Source organism: Sorex araneus, chromosome 6 (genome assembly GCF_027595985.1).
Source record: "Sorex araneus isolate mSorAra2 chromosome 6, mSorAra2.pri, whole genome shotgun sequence".
Taxonomy (NCBI): Eukaryota; Metazoa; Chordata; class Mammalia; order Eulipotyphla; family Soricidae; genus Sorex; species Sorex araneus.
Genome location: NC_073307.1, coordinates 820,671 through 841,855, shown reverse-complemented (window position 1 = coordinate 841,855; position 21,185 = coordinate 820,671). Strand labels below are relative to the sequence as shown.

General features: G+C 54.0%; 2 protein-coding genes and 1 long non-coding RNA gene across 4 annotated transcripts in view; 2 read left to right on the top strand and 1 right to left on the bottom strand.

Moving 5' to 3' along the window:
* Positions 1 to 3,854: 3,854 nt before the first annotated feature.
* LOC129405530 (uncharacterized) lies at positions 3,855 to 11,971 on the bottom strand. Its single transcript, XR_008630628.1, has 3 exons — positions 10,492 to 11,971; positions 5,206 to 6,411; positions 3,855 to 4,633 (listed from the first exon to the last, which is right to left on the bottom strand). It is a non-coding gene; the product is annotated as an uncharacterized LOC129405530 (long non-coding RNA).
* Positions 11,972 to 12,603: 632 nt separating this feature from the next.
* LOC129405529 (histone H2A.Z) lies at positions 12,604 to 13,945 on the top strand. Its single transcript, XM_055141199.1, has 5 exons — positions 12,604 to 12,762; positions 12,842 to 12,919; positions 12,985 to 13,098; positions 13,173 to 13,302; positions 13,554 to 13,945. Exons 1-5 carry the CDS (start codon positions 12,760 to 12,762, stop codon positions 13,613 to 13,615), a joined length of 387 nt encoding a protein of 128 aa, XP_054997174.1. The 5' UTR covers positions 12,604 to 12,759; the 3' UTR covers positions 13,616 to 13,945.
* Positions 13,946 to 14,435: 490 nt separating this feature from the next.
* The window catches only part of DNAJB14 (DnaJ heat shock protein family (Hsp40) member B14), a 39,782-nt gene continuing 33,032 nt past the window's right edge, over positions 14,436 to 21,185 (top strand). For both annotated transcript variants that reach the window (XR_008630627.1, XM_055141198.1), the window contains exon 1: positions 14,436 to 14,660. Coding sequence is in view for 1 of the 2 variants with exons in the window: in XM_055141198.1 (XP_054997173.1) it covers positions 14,528 to 14,660 (133 nt within the window). In the remaining variant the exon portion in view is untranslated. The remainder of the gene's footprint in view (positions 14,661 to 21,185) is intronic.

The window sequence follows — 21,185 nt, the reverse complement described above, 5'->3', positions numbered from 1 at the left end:
GTCTGCTGCCACCGTGTGGCCGCGCTGCTCGGCGCACGCGGGCGCCTCTGGGACGCTCGCGGGGGCCGCACCCAGCGGGAGCCAGAGCAAGACCCCAGAGGCACCCAACACCCCCTTCCCGGGACCTCGCAGAGTGTGGTGGGAAAATGAAGGCACAGTCCGGTTGAGGTGTGACGCTCGTGTGGGATTCTTCAAACTGTAAGATGACATGTGGCACGGACCCAAAAAAGACTATTTTTGCAGGAAACACCAATGGGTTTAAAAAACCTTAAGACTATAATTTTCAATTTTAATATTAAATAAAATTGACAGATTTGCTTTTTCTGCTAATTTGACATCTTAGAAAATGTGTTTCTATTTCTGAGATAATTAAGACAGCAGATTCCCCCATTAGTCTCGTGAGGTTAAAAGTAACAAGACTTTTTGCTCACAGAATGTAATTAAAACACCGTGGATTTTGTAGAGATTTATGTAGGCTACATTATTTTTTTAAAAATAATTTGTGTGGTAGAAAAGGCAGATGAATTAAAATTCCATGAAAATTTACTGCCCGCCCCTAGCAACTCCTTTAAAAATCAGCCCTTTGCTACGGAGTGTTCATACTAGTTCATATTTAGTCATATGTGCTTCGTTTAACTGTATAAATCCATGAGTTCTAAGAAAATTTTGGTAAACTTAGTATTAAATATTTTACTATATATTATTTGACTGTTTCCAGAATATATTTTAGTGTCTAAAGACTTTTAGAGAATTGGATTTTGTAACGATCCAAAATACTTGTTTCCAGTGCTTGTACCTGCCCAAACTGGCTTACTGGTTCCCGAGAAGATGTACAAGGTTTTCTTCAGCAAGGCCAGCCCAACCCTGTGGGTGCTGGCAGCTCAGACACCTGGTCCCCACCGCTGCTTTCATACCCAGAAGAAGCCAGTGCAGCCAACAGAGACACAGACAACCTCCTTTTCTCTGCAAAATGTGCGTTTCATTCAGCTCAGGCTCGAGGCTGAGGGTTGATGATGTCCCCCTCAAATTCCAGCTCAAAGCCCAACTTTCAGAAGCAAGCAAGTTAAAAGGTCATTTGGACGGGCTTGAGCGCAAAATAGTGTACTAATAAAACGGGAGAATTTGGAAACCGATGCGTAGAGAAGAAAGGCGAGGGTCTACAGAGAGAAGAGGGTGTTGGCCGCGTCCCTGGTGTAGTCTTCCGGCCCAGCCGACGTCTTCAGCTCAGGTGTCCGAGGCCTGAGAGATGCTGTTTTTGCGCCCGAGGTGCCCAGCCTGCCGTGCTCTCGCCACAGCTCTGACAGAGCAGGACAAGTGGCCTGGAGAAAGGGGTCACATGCAGTTTTTCTTTTTGAGGTCCTGTGCCTCGTCCTGATTGTTTAATTCCAGAAACACAAAATGGTAAATTCTGTTCACCCAGCAAGCGTAGTGTGTGCACCATTTTTTGAGGAAAAGCAAGCCGCTGGGCGGAATTTTAAAAATCCGAGGAAAGGATGGTGCTTCCAAGCTGAAGTCTGGGCTTGGTCCCTGCTTCTCCGCTGCTTCCTGCTTCCGGCTCCAGCCTGCGCTCCTCAGGCTCTCAGAAGCAGGGCAATTCTTTCCAGCAGATCTTTCCTCTTTCACTCAAGAGAGTTCCGATCGTAGGAGATGGAGAGTTTGGGTCTTGGTCCTCAAGGATCCTCCCCCTCAGGCCCCCTGCCAGGAACTGCAGATGCCAGCATCATCCGGAATGCAACAGTGCCTCTAGGGAACCCCTGACCCTACCAGGCAGAACTGCTTCTGGTGCCAGAAGCTTGTCGTCCTCTTTTCCTCAGTTTAAAGGAGCGACCCCTGGGCCATGGAGGATGGAGCCTGACCCGGGGCATGGAGGGAGGTGCCCCAGCCCACTGAGCTCTCTCCTGGGGCTCTGCTTCTAAGGAGAGCTTTATTTTCAGGGTTCATCCTGTGGAAAGGTCGGACTGCAGCTGAACCTCACCAAGACGACGTTCATGAAAAATGAACTAGTCCATTTGCTCTCAATGGAACGAACATCTCTGAACACAGCAGCTATGTGTACCTGGGTCGAGAACTCAACATGAGGAATGACCTGAGAACTGCTCAGGAGGAAGAGAGCAGTGTGGAACACATTTAAGAGCGTCAAAGAAGTTGTTAAGAGGACGAAGAACCTCCAGCTCCAGGCACATCTTTTCGACTCCACCGTTCTTCCTGCACTAAAGTACGCCTCAGAGACCTGGGCCCTACGCAAACAGGATGAGAACGCTATTCGGGTATCCCAAAGAGGACTCGAAAGAGCTATGCTTGGAGTATCACGTTTTACTCAAGTGAGAGAAGGAATCCAGAGTTCTGACCTCTGTTGATGATCAAGAATCAGGGATGCTGTCTCGTTTGCCAAGGCGTCAAAAATCAGATGGGCCGGACATGAAATGCGACTTAGAGACGACCCCTGGACTAGAGCTGTTACCAACTGGATTCCACGGGACATCAAAAGACCGCGTGGCTGCCCACCTACGAGATGGTCAAACTTCTTCATCAAAACCCTGAATGAAGGGTTTGAGGCTCCTCGTGTTCCTGGAGCGAGCAGACACCACTGGGCTACACTAGGATGTGACAGGGACGAATGGAGACATTACTGGTGCCCACTCAAGCAAATCGAAGGTCAATGGGATGACAAGTGATACAAGTGATCCTGAACGCAGGCCAGGGGGAGGCATGAGGGAGAGGGCAGAGAGGCCAAGGAGGGGTGTCCTGGGAGGGAGCAGAGGTCGAAGCTGGTCCCTGAGCCTTGGGCTTGGCCACCTGAGCCCAGGTGGACAGAGTGTTTTGGAAGTCTGATGGGGTGGAACCTAAGTGGATGAAGAGATGTGGAGGCACAGTAAAGCCTCGTGCAGCTTTTAGTGACACGGGCTGAGGAAATGTGGAGTTGTGGATTCTCTCAGCCAAGGGGGGCCCAGCAGGAGGAAGCAGGGAGGATGCAGGAAGGCTTCTCCTTGCCACTCTGGCATGGGCATGCTTTCCTGGGGTGCTGGAGAGGCCAGGTGGGTTTGGAGCATGGTCTGGTGAGTTTGAAATAGTTCCCAGGCTAGACCCAACCCAGAGACTTTGGCTTAATAGAGGAAGCCAGAGCCTTATTTTCCAGCTTTCGGGTAAATAGAACAGCACCAAATGTGAGCACCACCGTGTAAGGCTTTTGACGACAGAGGGGGGATTAGACCCAGATGTTTGCATAGCTAATTGGCCTGCTGTTTGGAAGACAAGAAATAGACATCCTCTGTAGCTTTCGAGGAACCTACAAATCTGTGAGCTAGTCACAAATCTAAAACCTGATCAGGGTGTGGGGAAATAATGTAGCAGCATCAGCAATGTTAAGTGGATGGAAGAAAGGAGGGTACAAGTGACCTTCAAGTACGCGGAATGGGGGCTGTGGGGGTATCTTGGGGGCTAGAGTATGCCTTGCAAGTGTGAGGCCCTAGGTTTGACTCCTGGACATGGCCCCCCAAGCACCAGCAGATCTGGCCCTGGTAGTCCCTGAGAACTGCCAGGAGTGACCTCCCAATAATAACCCCCCAAAAAGTGTGCAGAATAAATGAAATAAGGAGTCAGTTTTGGAGGTGATGGTACAGATAAAGCTCATGAGGAAGAGAGCTTACTAGCTGCACAGTGAAGAACCAAAGGCAAAGAGTGTGGAGGCAATGCCAGCAAAAGCCGATGAGCAAGGCTGTCCAGGGAGGCACATATTTCTGGGTACCAGAGTGGGGAAATTTTACTATATCGTTTTTTTTAATCTTTCTGATGTTGATGCATGTAAAAATTTTTTTTTTTTTTTTTTTTTTTTTTTTTTTGCTTTTTGGGTCACACCTGGCGATGCACAGGGGTTACTCCTGGCTTTGCACTCAGGAATTACCCCTGGCCGTGCTCAGGGGACCATATGGGATGCTGGGATTTGAACCCGGGTCGGCCGCGTGCAAGGCAAACGCCCTACCCGCTGTGCTATCTCTCCAGCCCAATGCATGTAAAAATTTAACCTTTTCATAAGTGAGAAAACTTCTAGACTCTTTAATGGGAAAGAGCCATCTGGCTCAAAAACAAGGAGGAACAGTGGGAAGAGGGAGCAGCCTTGGTGAAGGCGGGGGGATTCCCAGCTGTGGGGAAGGTGGGAGTTTTCTGTCATCTCACAGAAGGGACAGAGATCCCTTTCACTGGATCAGATCTGACAGCACTAAGTGACGTAGGACTTTGCTGCCACAGTGGAAAACCAAGGTGGCTGGGCAGATCTTGTCCCAAAATAACGATTTTGATGTTATTGTTGTTGCCAGTGGACTCTGTGGAGTTTAGGCCATTCTTGACTTTAGAGAGGTACCCACATTCTTTCGTGCTGTGTCGCTCAGAAAAGGCTATGGGGAAAGCTCTTGCATTCTCTTCACGACTGACAGTTGGAGGAATGATCTTCATTAAAGCAGGATGTCTCAGAGCCTTCAACAATTTCGAAGATGCTGCATCAGGGATAACAATCTGGAATACGGACTGCAAATGAAGACGAGGAATTGCCAAGTCACAATTAAAGCTGCCCGTCGCTTCTCAGAACGAATCTGCCTCTACATGACGGAGAGAGGTGCTGGACAGACCCACAAAACACCTGTGTGTTCGAGAGAATGCACAGAACAATGAAGTAGGCAGTGTCTGCTCCATGAAATTACTGTTTCTTTCATCTTTGCTCTTGTTGTCGGGAGACAGCGGGCGGTGCTCAGGGTTCACCCCTGGCTCTTGCTCAGGGATCATTAGACCACATGAATCACATATCCCGTGACCAAACCTTGAGTTGCCTGCATGTAAGGCAAGTTCCCTACCCACTCTACTATCTCTCCAGCCCCTGTGGTTTTTTTGTTTGTTTGGTTGGTTTTTGCTTTTTGGGTCACACCTGGCGATGCACAGGGGTTACTCCTGGCTCTGCACTCAGGAATTACTCCTGGCGGTGCTCAGGGGACCATATGGGATGCTGGGATTCGAACCCGGGTCGGCCGCATGCAAGGCAAACGCCCTACCCGCTGTGCTATCGCTCCGGCCCCACTCCTGTGGTATTTTTAAATAGACACTCTAGTGTGTTTATTTGGATTATACTCTCTAAATAATGAAGGCAAAAATCTATTAATCCCGAACACCTTCCTTTCCCCCACCTCTCTCCCCCCACCGCCCCGGGATCCGGATTACCTGCTGCATGCTCTCCAGTCTATTTGGTTGTTTATACACAAGTCCAGACGCTGTAGAAGCTCCTGTAAGTGAAGAGCTCTGTGTCCTCTGTGTCCTTGGGAAGCAGGAGCCAGTGACAGCTACTTCCAAAATAAGCAGAATGAAAATGTGATAGGGAGTGATCCCGCAGGTTAGGGTGCTTGCCTTGCTCACACCTGACCCTGGTTTAATACCCAGCTTGAACGATCCCCCAGCTACGTAGGAGTGATCCCCAAACCAGGAGTAAGCCCAGCCTCCCCCACAAACCAGCCAGGTTTGCCCACTCTCTCTAAGCAAAAGTGATGCAGTTTCAAACATGTCCCTCAGTCTATGAGCCAATCAGATTGCCCACAGCAAACCACGGTGGGCCAATCAGATTGCCTCCAGCAAACCAAGAGTAGAGTCTCAATATTTCAGATCTTACGGAGATGGAATTTTCAATATGCCATTATGTTTGTACTATATATTATCTAAAATGAATTTTAATAAGCCAAATTAATAAATAAAAATATAAGAATATTCTAAAGATATTTTAAAGTGCTGGAGCTTTGATTCATGTAAAAATAATTATTGTAATATAGTATAATTAATAATTCTCGCACCTTTTCTTGGCAGTACTGCTTATCAGCCAGATGGAGCTTTATATATGTATATTCAGATTGTAAGTATTATAAATTATTGTATATTTATAGCTATATTTATTGCTTAGACACTTATTACTGTTTACTTGAAGACTATCTTCAAGTGCTCTGGAATTTGCAATATTAGTTCATTTGAACAGCCCAATTTGCAGTTAGTAAGGCTTCATTATGTTACAAAATCAGGGATATGAAACAACTATTTCCACATTATACGAATAATATACAATGACACTGATTTGCCAAGTTTTTCCTCTGCAAACAGATTTTGTAAAATTCCCGAGTTGTTAGCTTAGTTTGGAGTAAAAATGACTGACTCCATTTTTTAGAATTAAAACAAGAACAGTGCTTTAATTTTAAAACAGGAAATAAAAATCTAAACAAAGAGCCAGCATGTAAATTTCCACGTCCTGTGAAGTTGATAAATGACCTGGACAGCTCCTGCCTGGAGTTGTTACTCCAGCCCTGGCAGAGGAAGAGGCTCAAACGGTTTCCTGCTGAGAATCTGAGCAGGAGTGAAGCCTGGATGATTTCATGAAACATCAGGATACTGAAAAACAAAAACAATAAAATCATCTAGAAAGAATGATACCGATGTTTTAAAGTGGAAAAAGAAATTTGACAGGAAACCCCAGTACTTATGTGGGCACTCCTAACGTCCTCTTTAAGAAGTTTTGTAGAAAGGGCATGAAGGGACACTTGGTCCCTCTTCGTTTCTTATTTTTTAAGAGGAGATGAGTCATTCCTGTGTCTACCTCTGGCACTTTTTGGCTGAAACAGACCTCTCAGTCAAATTCCACCGAAAACTGATAAAATGTCATTGAAATGTCAAAATGAATCATGAAGCATTTCACAGCCGTTGGATTTGCCTAATACCACGCCTCAGATATCCTTAATCATTATCTCTAAATCATTTATCTGCTCCTGAAAGCCAAAGTCTGCTCTTTTACTTCTCCCTGGATCCTGGCAATGTTAAATATGAAGAGGAATTCCTAAGAGCTGGAGGGGGAGAAACTCTTTAAAGTGCGCTTCTGAAACAGATTGTTAACTGTGAAGGCTATTCTGTACTCAGGGCACCGAGGGACACCTCCACCCAACCACACTTGGGAAAGGCCGAAGGCTTGGAAAATCATTGACTCTTTCTGAGCCAAGTAGTTCTCCCAGAGCACAATGGCCACACTCTGCCCTGGCACTGAGTCTGAGGAAATATGAAAGTCCAGTCTTTCCCAAGTACAAGTACCCTCTCTTCTTCAGCATGAAGATGCCAGCCACTTTCGTTAGCTATAATATACAGCCAATTACCATTCCCACCTACCTCTGGGCACGAGAGATTTACAGAAGAGCCAAGAGTACAGACAGAGGGGCCGGAGTGATGGTACAGTGGGCAGGGTGTTTGCCCTGCATGCGGCCAACCTGTGTTTGACCCCCGGCATCCCATATGGTCCCCGACGCACTGCCAGGAATGATTCCTGAGTGCAGAGCCAGGAGTAACCCCTGAGCATTGCTGGGTGTGACCCAAAAAGCCAAAAAAAAAAAAAAAGCAAAAACCAAAAAACAAAGAGTTCAGATAAAGCACATCTAGCCACAGGATCTATAGCATTTCCTTGGTAGAGAGGAGAGTAATCAGGGCTTAAAGGGTGATCAATGTTTATGACACAAAGCTAGTGACACCCCAGATAGATGGCATGAACCTCTAGACTGATCTGAATGAAAAACCGCATTTTGGAGAGAAAAGGAGGTGATCTGTGTCTCTGTTGGCCGTATTGGCTTCTTCTGGGTACGAAAGGAGTGGCAGGGACCAGGTGTCTGAGCTGACGGCATCCAAAGGCACAGGCCACTGGAGGCTGCGGTGAATGACTGTTCCCTTGTGGTCGGAGACACCACTCTGCGCTTCTCTCAGTCTCCTTTGCCGCTCTTCAGCTCTCAACTGTGTTCACGCTTTCCCTTCGTACTGTCAAATATGGTGTAAAATTCCTTAAAATGGAAGCTATTAGACTGAGGGCTCTCATGCCATGGTACCCTAAAATTTGAGCCTATACGTATTTTATTATGAAATCAAAACCTAGGGCCAACCAACTAGAAAACTTCAACTAGACGAAAGCCTTGTATGATTTCCTTGCTTTGCTTGTGTGTCTTCTCTAAAAGGTGTGGTCTTCACCCTTCTAGTCTGGTGCTTCTCCATCTGAATTCTTTTTCTCAAATAAACTATAAAGATTTTTAATAAGATGAAGTTTCATCTCTTAATGGTTCTGATACCCTTAACCTGCTTGTCAGAAATACTTTGGGATCTAGATTTGAAAAATAATTGTTGGAGCTGGAGCGATAGCACAGCAGGTAGGGCATCTGCCTTGCACGTGGCCAACCCAGGTTCGATTGCCAGCATCCCATACGGTCCCCCGAGCACTGCCAGGGGTAATTCCTGAGTGCAGAGCCAGGAGTCACTCCTGTGCATCGCTGGGTGTGACCCAAAAAGAAAAAAAAAACAAAGAAAAGAAAAAAAAGAAAAATGATTGTTTCATAAGCTCTTACCCTTATTGCTAGCATACTTATAAGGAAATTCCATCAGGATTCCCTAATGGAATGAGCAGGTATTTTCAAAGGTATTTCCTGACTACCTACTATTTCTCCTCTGTCCATCTGCATCTATCAGCTTGGCATTTAGATGATACTTGGTTGTCCAGACCAGCTATCTGAAACCCTGACTTCTTAGATGTGTGCTTCCCTTTCCCACAGGCACCCCGCCCCTTTCTAAGAGCTATGTCCAGCTGGACGTTGGGGTAGGCCTCTTTGTTCCAGCATTACACTGTGGTCCAGCACTAAGGCCGCACATCATCCTCATCAACCTCCTCATAGGAAATCTCCCTTCCATGACTTGCCTTGCACATGCTGGACTCACATCCCAATATAGAGGAACATTGCATTTTTCCCTTGTCTAAAATATTTAGGGACTTCCCAGTCCCTCTGGGGAAAGACTGCTATACTCTCACAAATATTTAGTGTGCTGACTTATTGTAAGGCTTAATAGCTGTCTTGAGTGACAGAGAATCCTAAATAAAAGTGGATCAAACAGAATCCAAGAGAATTCCAGGACAAGCTTGATGTTCATTAGTAACCAAAACTCTTACTCCTCTCTCATTTGTTATTCCTTCACGTGTGCCCTACCATTCCAAGTTCATATTATGGTCCAAAATGACTTTATAGCCATCTTCATCCCAGCAAAGAAAAGTGAAGGACTTGCCCTTCTAAAGGAGCCCTCAGAGGCCAAAGAGATAGTAAAGCGGGTAGGGCATTTGCTTTGTACACAGTAACCCAAGTTGGATCCCCAGCATCCCATATGGTCCCCCGAGCACCACCAGGAGTAATTCCTGAGTGCAAAATCAGTAGTAAGCCCTGAGTACCACCAGATGTGGCCCCAAACAAACAATAAATTAAAATAAAAGAAAGAAGGCCCAGATGTTGGACCTACTGCTGCTGCTTATGCCCATGGCCTAATGAACTTAAGCTCTGATTAACAAAGGATCCCATGAAAAATGGGAAGTTCCCTTACAGAGATAAATGGGGACATAGACACACAGGGCTGTACCCAGGAATCTCTGCCACCTATCTTCCAACTGTGATTTCCTCAGCCCAGCCTGCTCTTCAGTGAACTCTGCCCTTATCTGTTCAAACATAAATTTTTTTTTTAACTTTTTTTTTTTTTTTTGCCTTTTGGGTCACAGCCAGCAATGCACACGGGTTACTCCTGACTCATGCACTCAGGAATTACTCCCGGTGGTGCTGGGGGACCATATGGGATGCTGGGAATCAAACTCGGGTCCACCTCGTGCAAGGCAAACGCCCTACCCACTGTGCTATCACTCCAGCCCCACAAACATAAATTCTTTAGATGGGGATGTAGACCTTGGTGGAATACAGCATGATTTGCCACATTTGAAGTTCTGGGTTCTATTTCTGGCATCAAAGCAAAACAAAACATAAACTCTACAACACACTGCAGCCACAAGTTGTGCTGACCTTTAAACTGTGGTGCTGTCAATTGGACAGACACTTTGGTACAGCTTTGAAACAGCTTTAGGGGCCACCGTGTAGAGAGGGCACCTGCCGTGCACATTGCTTACCCAGGTTTGATCCCCCACACCTCATTCGGTTCCCTGAATCCCATCAGGAATGATTCCGGAAACAGAACCAGGAGGAAGCTCGGAGCACCACTGGTGTGCCCCCTCCACTGCCCCCCAAAAGCAACTGTTAAAAGAGCTTTAGCAATAGATGAGCGAGCGGTTTTAAATCTCTAGCAGGGAAGAGAGCTCAAAGGGCTAGAGGGCTCTGCTTGCAGGAGGCAGGAGGCCTTGTCAGGCCCCATCCTGGGCACCACTGGGAACAGCCTCAAGGAGCTGGCCTGAAACAGCGCCCCACCCCCCATCAATGCTAGATGTGGTCCAAAGTCCAAAACCAAGGTGGGGTGGGGGCAACTTCCTCTTGTTCTAATCCTCTCAGTTGGAAGGAGGTAAAGATTTACCCCCTAAATGTCCCAAATCCCCTCTCTTTAACTGCTTCTGCTTTGAGCATGTGCCTGCTTATAGTGATACAACCTAATGTGTAGGTTCAAATTTACCAGGCAGGCAGCACCAACCTGGGATTAGGAGGATTAGATGCCATTTGTTAGGAGGTGATACTGCATCCCATTTCAGTCAGTATATTCCAGACAAATAAGATGGAACAATTATCAAGCTACGTTAGGAACCTATGGGAGGGACAGGACTTTGCATGTGTATTTACAATTAAGTTGGAGAGGTAAAGAGTTGTGAAATACTAATATAGGGAAGTGAAACCTTGTTTGGGAAAACAGTATCAACATCGAGTCCGTCCTTTTTTTCCGGCAGATCGTAAAGTTCAGTAATAATTCATTGGGATAATACAAGTAGAAATAGGAGTATTTCTACTGAAACAGCAAATTTTTAAGGTTTAAGTGTAGAAAAAAACAGTGCAATATTTACAAGAGATAATTGCGTTCCACACTCTTTGACCTGTTTGTCCTAAAATAGCAGTGGATCTGGGTAGAGAAGATTCAGCTGATCCTGCTGTAATCTACTTCCTATATCTGTGAATCAAGCATGTGATATGGGAAGTACAGAAGTGGAGTTTGGAGTTCAAATCCAGGACACGGGGGTTTCCTCAATAATCGAGTTAAACAGATAAGCTTCTCAGCAGTATTAATGTGAGTTTGGAGGGAAGAATAGCTTTCCTGTGTATTTTCAAACATCCCTCCAGATATCCCTCAGACACTCTCACTATTCTATGAGGCTGGTCTATCTGGTGTCGTGTTGCACCGTTGAGCAAATGAAGAAACTGTGTCTTGGGTTCAGTTTGGGTGCACAGCAGGTGTGAGAGTTCTCACCCGCAGTGCCATGGAGGGCTCAACCAGTCCCTTTGAAGCACTTCCTTTGGGGGAGAGGGGGCGTGTCAGAGAGAACCCGAGTCCTGAGGGAGAGTTCCCTGAGAAAGATTCTTCCAGTATCCACGTTGATTCAAGTAACTTCGCTTAGAAACATTAGTTAGAAGCCAGACGCGTTGGAGGAATTTACGGTTCCCGGGGATGAGGCCGACTCAAACTCTCAAACAAGAACCGCGGTAGCCGAGACGATCCCGCACTGGCGTTCGAACTCGGTGGCCAGCCAGCGTCCGACGTGTGAGAATTCAGGCCGAGTTAGGAGAAGGCAGTGCAGGAGTCAATGCCAGGGGGTCGTTTCCTTCTTTCTCCGGTGGTGGCAGCGGCATCTGCCAGTAGTTAACTGGGCACGGCGTTGAGGGAGAGGAGAGCCCGGCAGGCAGACACGACCTACTCGTACCCTAACCTCTCCAGAGCGGCGGCCGCGGCAGTCTCCACCCGGCCGCCGAGGAGGGCGCGGGAAACGCCCGCTCTCCTCCGGGGGGAAGCGGCCGGACCCCCGGCCGGGCGCTCTGGGCGGCCCTCGGGTTCCCTGACGGCCGGAGTCGGTCGGCGCGCAGGAGAGACGCCAAGCGAGAGGGGCACGTCAGCCCCCCGCGAGCGCCCCCCAGGCGGGGACCCGGACGGGCCGAGGGGCGGCGTCTGGCCGGCAGCCGGGCGCGCGGACGCCGTCAGCGCCGAGGCCTCGCCGTGGCGGGCCCCGGCCCCGGGCGCGAGCGCGCAGGCGGCCTCCCGCAGGGCCTCGGGGCCGGGGTCCGCGCGCCTCGTCAGGGCGCCCGGGCGTCCCCTCAGGCCGCGACGGGCCCTTTGTCTCGCGCCGGCGCGCGGGCCCGGGCGGCCGCCGGCCGGGCTGAGGCGCCGCCGGGGTCGCCGGGAGGAGCGCGCGGCCGGCTGGGGTCGCGGCGGGGCCGCGCGCGGGGCGGGCGGGCGGGGGCGCGCGGCGGCGGGCGGCGGCGACGGCGCCGCGCGGGGGGCGGGGGAGGAGGTCGGCCGGGCCCGGACGCAGCTCTCGCGAGCTCGCCGACCTCGCGGGGGCCCGGCCGCCCCGCCCCGCCGCCGGGCCCCGCCCCCGGCACGTGACCCGCCGCGCCGCGCGCCCCCGCCGCCGGGCGCGCGCCCCGCCGGCCTCCCGCCGCCGGGCCCCGCCCCGCCGCGTTCCCACCCCCGCCCCCACCCCGCGGCGCGCCAATGGCGGCGCGGCGCGCGCAGGGCCCGCCCCCGCGGCGCGCGTCCCGCCCGCCCATTGGCCGGCGCGGCCCGGACGCGGCGGCGCGCGGGCGGCGGCCATTGGCGGGCAGGCGGCGCGGGTGCCCGGATGCGGCCCGGGCCGCGCTATAAAGGGCGCGCGGAAGGCGGGAGCCGGCGCAGTTTGAATCGCGGCGGCGGCGAGTGGGCGGCCGCGTCGTTGCGTCCGCAGCCGTTACCGAGCGAGCGTGCCTGCGCGGGAGCGAGATGGTGAGGCGGGGGCGCGCGGCGGGCGGCGGCGGGCGGCGGGCGGGGGCGCGCGGCGCGGCTCACGGCCCGACCCCCGCAGGCCGGCGGCAAGGCGGGCAAGGACTCGGGCAAGGCCAAGACAAAGGCGGTGTCGCGCTCGCAGCGCGCCGGCCTGCAGGTCAGTCGGCGGGGGCGGCGGGGGGGTGGGGGGAGGGGCGCCCGCCGACGCTCTCTCCCGCGCAGTTCCCCGTCGGCCGCATCCACCGGCACCTCAAGTCGCGGACCACGAGCCACGGGCGCGTGGGCGCCACGGCCGCCGTGTACAGCGCGGCCATCCTGGAGTACCTCACGGCTGAGGTGAGCGCGCGCGCGCGGGCGGGCGGGCGGGCGGGGGGCGGGGGCCGGGCGCGCGTGACGCCGCGTGCCCGCAGGTGCTGGAGCTGGCGGGAAACGCCTCCAAGGACCTCAAGGTGAAGCGCATCACGCCGCGCCACCTGCAGCTGGCCATCCGCGGCGACGAGGAGCTGGACTCGCTCATCAAGGCGACGATCGCGGGCGGCGGTGGGTGCAGCGCCCGCGCGCGAGCCCGGGCGGGGGGGTGGGGGTGCGGGGGGTGCGGCGCCCGTGCGCGAGCCCGGGCGGGGGGTTAGGGGGTGCGGTGCCCGCGCGCGAGCCCGGGCGGGGCGGGGGTGCAGTTCCCTGCGCGCGCCCGGCGGCGGTGCAGTGCCGCGCGCGCGCCCGGCGGGGGGTGCAGTGCCGCGCGCGCGCCCGGCGGCGGTGCGGTGCCCGCGCTAACCGTGTCGCCCCCGCAGGTGTCATCCCGCACATCCACAAGTCCCTGATCGGGAAGAAGGGGCAGCAGAAGACGGTGTAGGGCCGCCGGCCGCGCTCCCAGGACTTGGCGCGCGCACAGCTGTCCCGTGTCGGTGATCCCAGTGGACTGTATCTCTGTGAAAAACACGATTTGCCTTTTGTAATTGCGCTCGCGCGAGCGGGGCCGCGGCCCCCCACCCAGTTCTGCATTCGCGTCCGACCGTGTCCGATGTCCGTGGCTTCAGAGAAGCTCCCGCAGCGGCCGCTGCGTCCCTTTTAAAGAACTGTCCGGGTTTTAATTGTGGTGCAGAAGGTGTAGTCCCAGCGTTTGGTTTTGTACAGACGTCCTCCACGCCGTGGATGCGCTCAATAAAGGTCACCTCCCACCCCGCGTCCGCTTTGTTCAGTGCTCAGGAGTCTCCCGGCGCGGCCGCCTCCCCTCCCGGCCCCGCCGCGTCTCCCCGGAGACGGTCGATCCGGAGATCGATAGTCACGTGCCCGGCCCGGTTCCACCGCCCGCGGCGCTCGGCCCCGGCCGGCCGCGCCCGCCCCTCCCGGCCCCGGACGTGCCCTGCGGTGCCCCGGCCCCGAGCAGAGAGAGCCCCGCAGGGCCGGCCGGGCGGCGCGGTGGGCAGCGCCGCGCTCCACGCACGCACGCGCGCTGCGCCAGGGCTCCGAGCCGGCGGGGGCGCGCTGTCGGCGGGGGGGGGTGGGGCGCGGGGTCGGTCCGGCGGGGGGCGCTCCCGAGGGCCAGGGCCTGGGGCGGGCCCGGGAGGGCGCGGGGCGGGGTCGGGGGGGGGTCCGGCCGGGCGGGCGGGGCCGGGGCCGGGGAGGGCGGGGGGTGGGCCGGGGGCCGGGCGGGCGGGCGGCGGGGCGGGCGCGGCACCTGCGCGCCGAGGAGGCGGGGCCCCGCGCGCCCCGCCCGCCGGCCGCGCCCGCCGCTTCCGCCCCGCGCTCTCGGGGACGCGCGGCCATGGAGGGGAACCGGGACGAGGCGGAGAAGTGTGTGCGCATCGCGCGCCAGGCCCTGGACGCCGGCGACCGCGAGCGGGCCCAGCGCTTCCTGCACAAGGCCCAGAAGCTGTACCCGCTGCCCGCCGCCCGCGGTGAGCCCGCCGCCGCGGGAGGGACCCCCGGGAGGGACCCCCGGCCCTGGAACTGACACCCGGCCCCGGAGGGACAGCAGACCGGGAGGGACACCCGGCCCCGGAGGGACATAAGACCGGGAGGGACACCCCGGGAGGGACACCGGCCCCGGAACTGACACCGGCCCCGGAGGGACAGCAGACCGGGAGGGACACCCCGGGCCCCCGCCCCGGCCCCCCGCCGGCCGGGACCCCCGAGAGCGCATCCGCGCGCCCTGCGCCCCTGCCGCCCGCGCTCGCTGGCCCCGCTGCCCTCTGCAGGACGCTGCCCTCCCCCGCCGGCCTGCCCAGCCCCCTGCCCCCTGCGCCCCGGGACCGGGCCCAGACCCCGCACAGGTGGCGCCCGTGGCACCCGCGGGTCGCGGCGCCCACCGAGGCCGGGCCGGGCCCGAGCGCCCCTTGCCCGAGCACAGCAGCTGCCCCGGCCCGCGGCGGGGGTCGTGAGCCCAGGCGGGCCGCGGGGCACAGGCGGGAGGCCCGAGCGCGCGCTGTCCGCCGGCCCGTCCGTCCGGCCGGGGGTTCGGGCCTCTCCGGGCCGAGGGAAGCCGGGCACGGGGTGGGGGCGCCGTGGTTGGTGTCCTCTGCCCTGCCGCGCCCCTCCCCTGCGGCGCCCCCGGCCCTCTGGGCTCGTCTCTGCGGTCCCTCCGCCCGTGCTGTTCCGGACGGGACAGGAAAGGCCGGGCAGACCCCGCCTGGTGATGTCCAGCCGTCTGGGCAGCGCGGTGCGTAGACGCGCCGAGTTTCTCACCTGAAGAAGCTGCGAGTCGGGACCGGACACGCCTTCAGCTGCCCCAGCCCGGGCCGCAGTGCTGGCTGCTGCCTTGGGTGCCTTCCCGCACGCCGGTCACAGCGCGTCTCCTGGTGGCTTTCTCAGGTTACCTGGCACGGTGCAGCGCGGCCTGTCTCGTAGGGCACGGGGAGGGTTTCCTTCTTGAGGGCTGCATAATATTCTCCGACTCTTCCGCCCGTATTTGCAGCATCCCTTCCCCTGTCTGCGGACATTTAGGTGGTTCCCCTAATCTGGCTATTGTGGCTAACGTTGCTCTGAACGTGGGGTACAAATTCGTCTTCGAGATGATGGTAGAGACCCAGAAATGGGATTGTTGGATCCCGCTGTTTCTACTTTTGAGGAAGTGTCATACTGGTTCTCCTGCCAGATGCACCACTGAGGGTTCCCACCCACAGCCTACAAGAATGGGTTTTTCCACATCTCCATCAGCAGTTTTTTCCCTTGTCACTCTCCTTCCCAACAACTGTGAGATGGTATCTTACTGTACTTTTGTTTTGCATTTTTAAAATAATTAGCCGTTTGAGCACCTTCTTAAATACTTTTTGTCCCTTTGTATACGCTCTTAGGAAACCGTTCAAGTGCGCTCCCCATTTTTGAAACCAGGTTATCTGTGGAGTTTTTTGACTTTTTTCTTTATGGGTTTTGAGCATTTGGGTATTCTTATTAGATGACACCATTTGTGCTTTTCCTCTCCCATTCTGTAAATTGTTCTTCACTCTGTTGATTGTGTCCTTTGATGCAGTTAAAGTTGATGTGATTCCATTTGTCAGTTTTGGCTTTGATTGCTTGTGCTTTAGCTGTCACACTCAAGGAATCATTGCCACAAGTTTAATTTGGGGGCATAGGTGAGGGATAGTATGAGAAATTGAATGTAGGATCACATACAAGTGAGCCACGTACGTCACCTCTGAATTACCCCCTAAATCTAGAGGTATTTTGGATCTCCGCACTGCATTAAATGCATTAATACACGGAGAGCTTGTAATAGTAGCACTTAGATACTTTGGGACCATTTTAAGTTGGTGCCACTTTACCATATCATTTTACCCTAGTGCCCCTTGACAGTATGAGGCTCTGAGCATGTTCTTGTCTTTTTTTGTGCCATACCCAGTGGTGCCCAGGGGTTACTCCTGGTTCTGCTTTCAGGAATTACTCCTGGTGGTGCTTGGGGAGCCATAAGGGATGCCGGGAATTGAACCTGGGTCGGCCGCGTGCAAGGCCAGTGCCCTACCTGTTGTATTCTCACTCTGCCCCCGTGTGAGCATTTTAAACCCTGTAATCTGTCATTCTGCCATGCAAACGGCTGACTTCGTCTACTGAAGCTTCGGTAAGGTATAAGAACACAGGACAACTGTTGCTCACACATACACGAACGTAGGAATATTAAAAATGTTCAGTGGAATATGATCTAAAATGCTACCTTGTAAGACTTCATGGGATTAACAAATAGTTTTAGGGCATGGCTATGGTGCAGTCAGAAAGTCTTTTTATCGGTGGGGTTTTCAAGGTGTTGCTCAGGGCTTGCTCCTGCCTCTGTGCTCGGGGGTCAGTCCTGGGGGTGCTGAGGGATTGAACAGGGCGTGGCCGAGTGCAGGGCCCTGCTTCCCCTGTGCGCTCTTTGTCCCTGTTTTCTTGGACTTTATCTCCTGACAGGCAGTTTGGGCCACCTGGGCCGAGCTTCAGTGCCAGGGCCCGAGGGTGTGGTGCTGTTTCCAGATTTTCGGAGTCACCCCTGGGGGGCTGGGGGCCAGGTGGTGCCCGGAACCTGCCCTCTAACCACTGCACTGTCACCAGGCCTCAGAAAAGTGTCGTGCATACAGTGTGTGTGTGAGTAATTTAGGGGTTCACGGGAGGAGAATAGAGAGCGTCTGTGTAAGTCCTGAAGAAAGTACTGAGTGTGGAAGGAAGTTGAAGATACTGCTTAAGATGAAATTTCAGATTTTCTTCTTGGGTGTTGGAGAGATAGTACCGCACTTGTGTGGCATGTAACTGACCTGGGTTCTATCCCTGGGACCACATACGGTCTGCCAAGCCCCACTGGGAGTGATCCCCGAGCACAGAGCCTGGAGTAATCCCTGAACACTGCTCAGTGTGGCCCCAAATAACAAAAAGCCACACAAAGTTTGATCTCTGATGCTCCTCTGTTCTAGACTCCCATGGCACCCTTAGAATTGGGAGTTTGGGTCGGATGTTTTCTGTGGATGTGTTTTCATACTTGGATAGGCAACAGGAAACCTTACACTTTTTCCTCAACAGTAAATGGAAAAATGTGGGACCCAACTCTAGAATGCATGCTCTTTTTATCTTTTGTACTCCCAGGCTAGGTAGCTAATTGATAAAACACTTAAAAATTGGCAATTTTTTTTGATCTCTAAATGGATCTGGTACATCGTTGCTCTGTTTTCAGTTGAGAAATACTATTTTATACTTTATTGCAGTGGACTTCTAAGTGAATTGCTTTTATAGCTTTCCGATCTCATGTTATGATTGAGGTTTGAGTGGGTTATCACCATATATGAGGAGCTGCTACATACCAAATAATATTCTAGAGCCAGTGTTCGCACAGAAGAAAATTTTTTTATTTCTTAAAAAATATGTATTTATTGAATTACTGATATATTTTGGATTTCCTCTGTTTCAGTACTTCCAGCATTTAGTAAGTTGGAGCAGAGAGTTTGAAGTATAGTTTTTGTTTTTTTCCCAAGAAAAGTATGCTCATTTTTGTTGTTTGTTTCTGGGCCACACCTGATGGCAATCAGGGTTTACTCTTGGCTCTGGGCTCAGGGGCCACTCCTGGTGGGGCTCAGGGGACCACTTGGGTGCCGGGAATCAAACCTGGGTCGGGCACATGCAAGGTAAGTGCCCGACCTGGTGGACTGTTTTTCTGGTCATAAGAAAAGTACACTTCCTGTTTAAGAATGTCATCACAGGGCTGGAGGGGCAGTGAAGCAGACGAGAGGGTCCAGGCACCCCATATGACACCCCAGGCCCCTCGAGGAGTGATCCCTGAGGACAAAGCCAGGACTGAGCCATAAGCACCTTTCCCCCCCTGTAGTATTTTAAAATAGAATAAATTCAAAGGCTTGCCCCCTTTGGTCTCACTTAAACCAAAACAAAGCTTTTTAAGCTGTTGTTTCACACCTGGAGTATTATCCAGCCTGCTTCTTTCAAGACAGCTTCCTTCTCTGTCTATTTTTCACCAAGTTTAGATTTGCTTTCAGATTTGAAATTGCATATTCAAATGAAGGGCGTTGGTAGCGCCGGGTGTAAAATGATTTACCAGTTTCAGCTGCCAGCCAGGCCGTTCGAGATGTGATGGTTGAAGATAGAACTCCTACTTGGGTTGTGAACCTTCATTGATAATAGTTGAGTGACCTTGCAGGCATAAATGGTTTTTCTGAGCCTCAATTTTCTCATCTATGAAATGGGCATTTACTTCTTCTGCGGTATCTGCCCGGCACTGTGTCGTGAGCAGGGGTCCAGTAAGCAGGTGGTGGGGCCCTCCTTGAACATGATGGGAGGGGGAGGCGGGGTGGGGGGATTCAGCCCCCACCGCGACTCTAGTGTTTGCATCTGTAGTTGTCATTGTGGGATTAGCGTAAGGCCTTTACCACCGCCTGAGGACTGTGCAGCAGGATTTGGGGAGGTGCCTCAGTTGGTGATTGGCGTCTCTCTCCTGCCTTTAGCGACTTCGCTGGGCGCAGTCGTCGCTGTAAGTCAGGCGCTCGGACCCAGCCCCTGTGTGCGTGGTCTGCGGACTTGGCTGTTCCTCTCCCAGACCAAAGCCAGCAGGAACCGTTTTCCTCTTAGTCCCCTTCTCGCTCCCACGGTACAGAGCCGTGTTCCTGCATCCCAGGGGCCTCGGGAAATAGGCCATGCTGGGCTCGAGCTCTGGGCCTCGGGCCTGCAGGTGTGCACCCCACCCTCGAGCTGTTCTCCCGGCTGCCCACCGCCCCCCTGCATCATGGGGAGTGCCAGGAGCCCAGGTCGCCCGTCAGGGCTCACCCCGCCTTGCCCACCACCGTCAGCCCGCCCTTCGGTGCCCTGTTGGGCTCCGTAACCCACGGTTTGTTTGACTTCGTTTGCTTTGTCCCGTGCCGCTCGTGACCATCTCTCCCTCCCTCGCTTCACTTACGATCCCGTCAAGGGGGTTGCGGGCGGGACGGAGTTATCCGTGACGAGAGAGCACCCGCGGGCTGGGGCGTGTGCTTGGCACTGGTGCCCCGTCCAGCCCTGCGCCTCCGGCACAGCCTCCTGCTGCTTTCTGCAGTGGGCCTGGCAGCGTGGACCCCGCCGCGTGGACCCCCACCCAAGGTCAGCCTCATGCCGTGCGGGGCACTGAGCCCGGGCCTGGCTTCTAGCTGTCTGGCCGGAAGCCTCCTGGGAAGTCCCAGTAGGTACTCGCTGTTGTTTGGGTCCCATGTCCCCGGCAGTCAGAGCCGTGGGGCAGAGAAACAGGTGCCTGTTTGCCCTCTCGTCTCTGCTTTGGAAATTATCTCTGCAGATCCTCCGCCCACTTAGAAGAAAGGCTGTTCGCTTGTTAAATTGTTGGGCTATAGGGTCTCTATATTTGCGATGTTGTCACCTGCCGGGTGTGTGGCTTGCTAGTATCTGCTCCCACTGAGTGGACTGCCCTCAGTGGGCGGGGTGGGCACAGCTGGCAGTGTCAGGGTCGCTCCTGGCTCTGTCCCGGGGTGATCCTGCGGTGCTGGGCTGGCTGCGTCTCGCCCTCCGCCTTCTCCCTGGCTCCACGTCCTGCTTTTGGCACTATTTTCCTCACTGTACAGCAGCTCCTTGGCGTGGCGTGGCCCCGTCACTTCCTCTTGTTTGTATTTCTCTTGCCGGGGGAGTCGAGTCCGAGAGCGTCTCCGAAGCTGACAGGTTGCAAGCGGCATGGTGCGTGTTTTAGTGCGTGTATTGTGCTGTTTCAGGCCCTACACTCAGGACTTAACGCACGTCGAACTTCTTCCCGTGCCCCCTGCTTGTTTTGGGGGCCACCCCAGTGCTGCTCCGGGCTTGCTTCTCTGCGCTCAGGGATCACTCCTGGTGGGATTCGGGTACCGTACTGGGCGCTGGGGGTTGGACCTGGGTCTGCCGCCTGAAATCTCTTGACCCTTCTTCTGTGCACTTGGAATGAGTTTTTTGTACGTGAAGTTAGTGGTTTAGTTTTGTTCTTTTGGTTTGCTTTTTTTTTTTTTGGGTCATTGGGCCACGCCCACAGGTGCTGGGCTGCCTGCGGCCCTCCGCCCTCCAGCCGCCTCTGCGTGTGGCTGTTGGTTCCACCGCCACTCCGCAGCGGGCCACTCTTCTGTTCCCGGTGCTTGGCGCCTGCCATCAGCTCGCGGCCCACGTATGACCTGCTGCTCTGTTCTATTGACCCGTGTCTGTCTGTGTTCTCAGGACATGCGTTTTGGTGCTATAGCGGTAGGGGTTGTCTGAGGGCAGGGGGCATGATGCCCCCTTTCTGCCCTCCTCAGGGTTGTTTTTTCTACTCATGGTCTTTTGTGGTTTGATACAAATTCCAGTATTCATTATTATTATGATTATTTTGCTTTTGGGGTCACACCCAGTGATGCTCAGGGGTTACTCCTGGCTCTGCACTCAGAATTACTCCTGGCGGTGCTCGGGGACCATTTGGGATGCCGGGGATGGAACCCAGGTTGACCACATGCAAGGAAACGCCCTCCCCGCTGTGC

Bases quoted from the DNA above. Each gene is read 5' to 3' on its own strand.
- LOC129405529 (XM_055141199.1), top strand. The intron at 12,920-12,984 runs GTCAGTCGGCGG...TCTCCCGCGCAG, and splicing joins CGCAGCGCGCCGGCCTGCAG to TTCCCCGTCGGCCGCATCCA. The intron at 13,303-13,553 runs GTGGGTGCAGCG...TCGCCCCCGCAG, and splicing joins GGCGACGATCGCGGGCGGCG to GTGTCATCCCGCACATCCAC.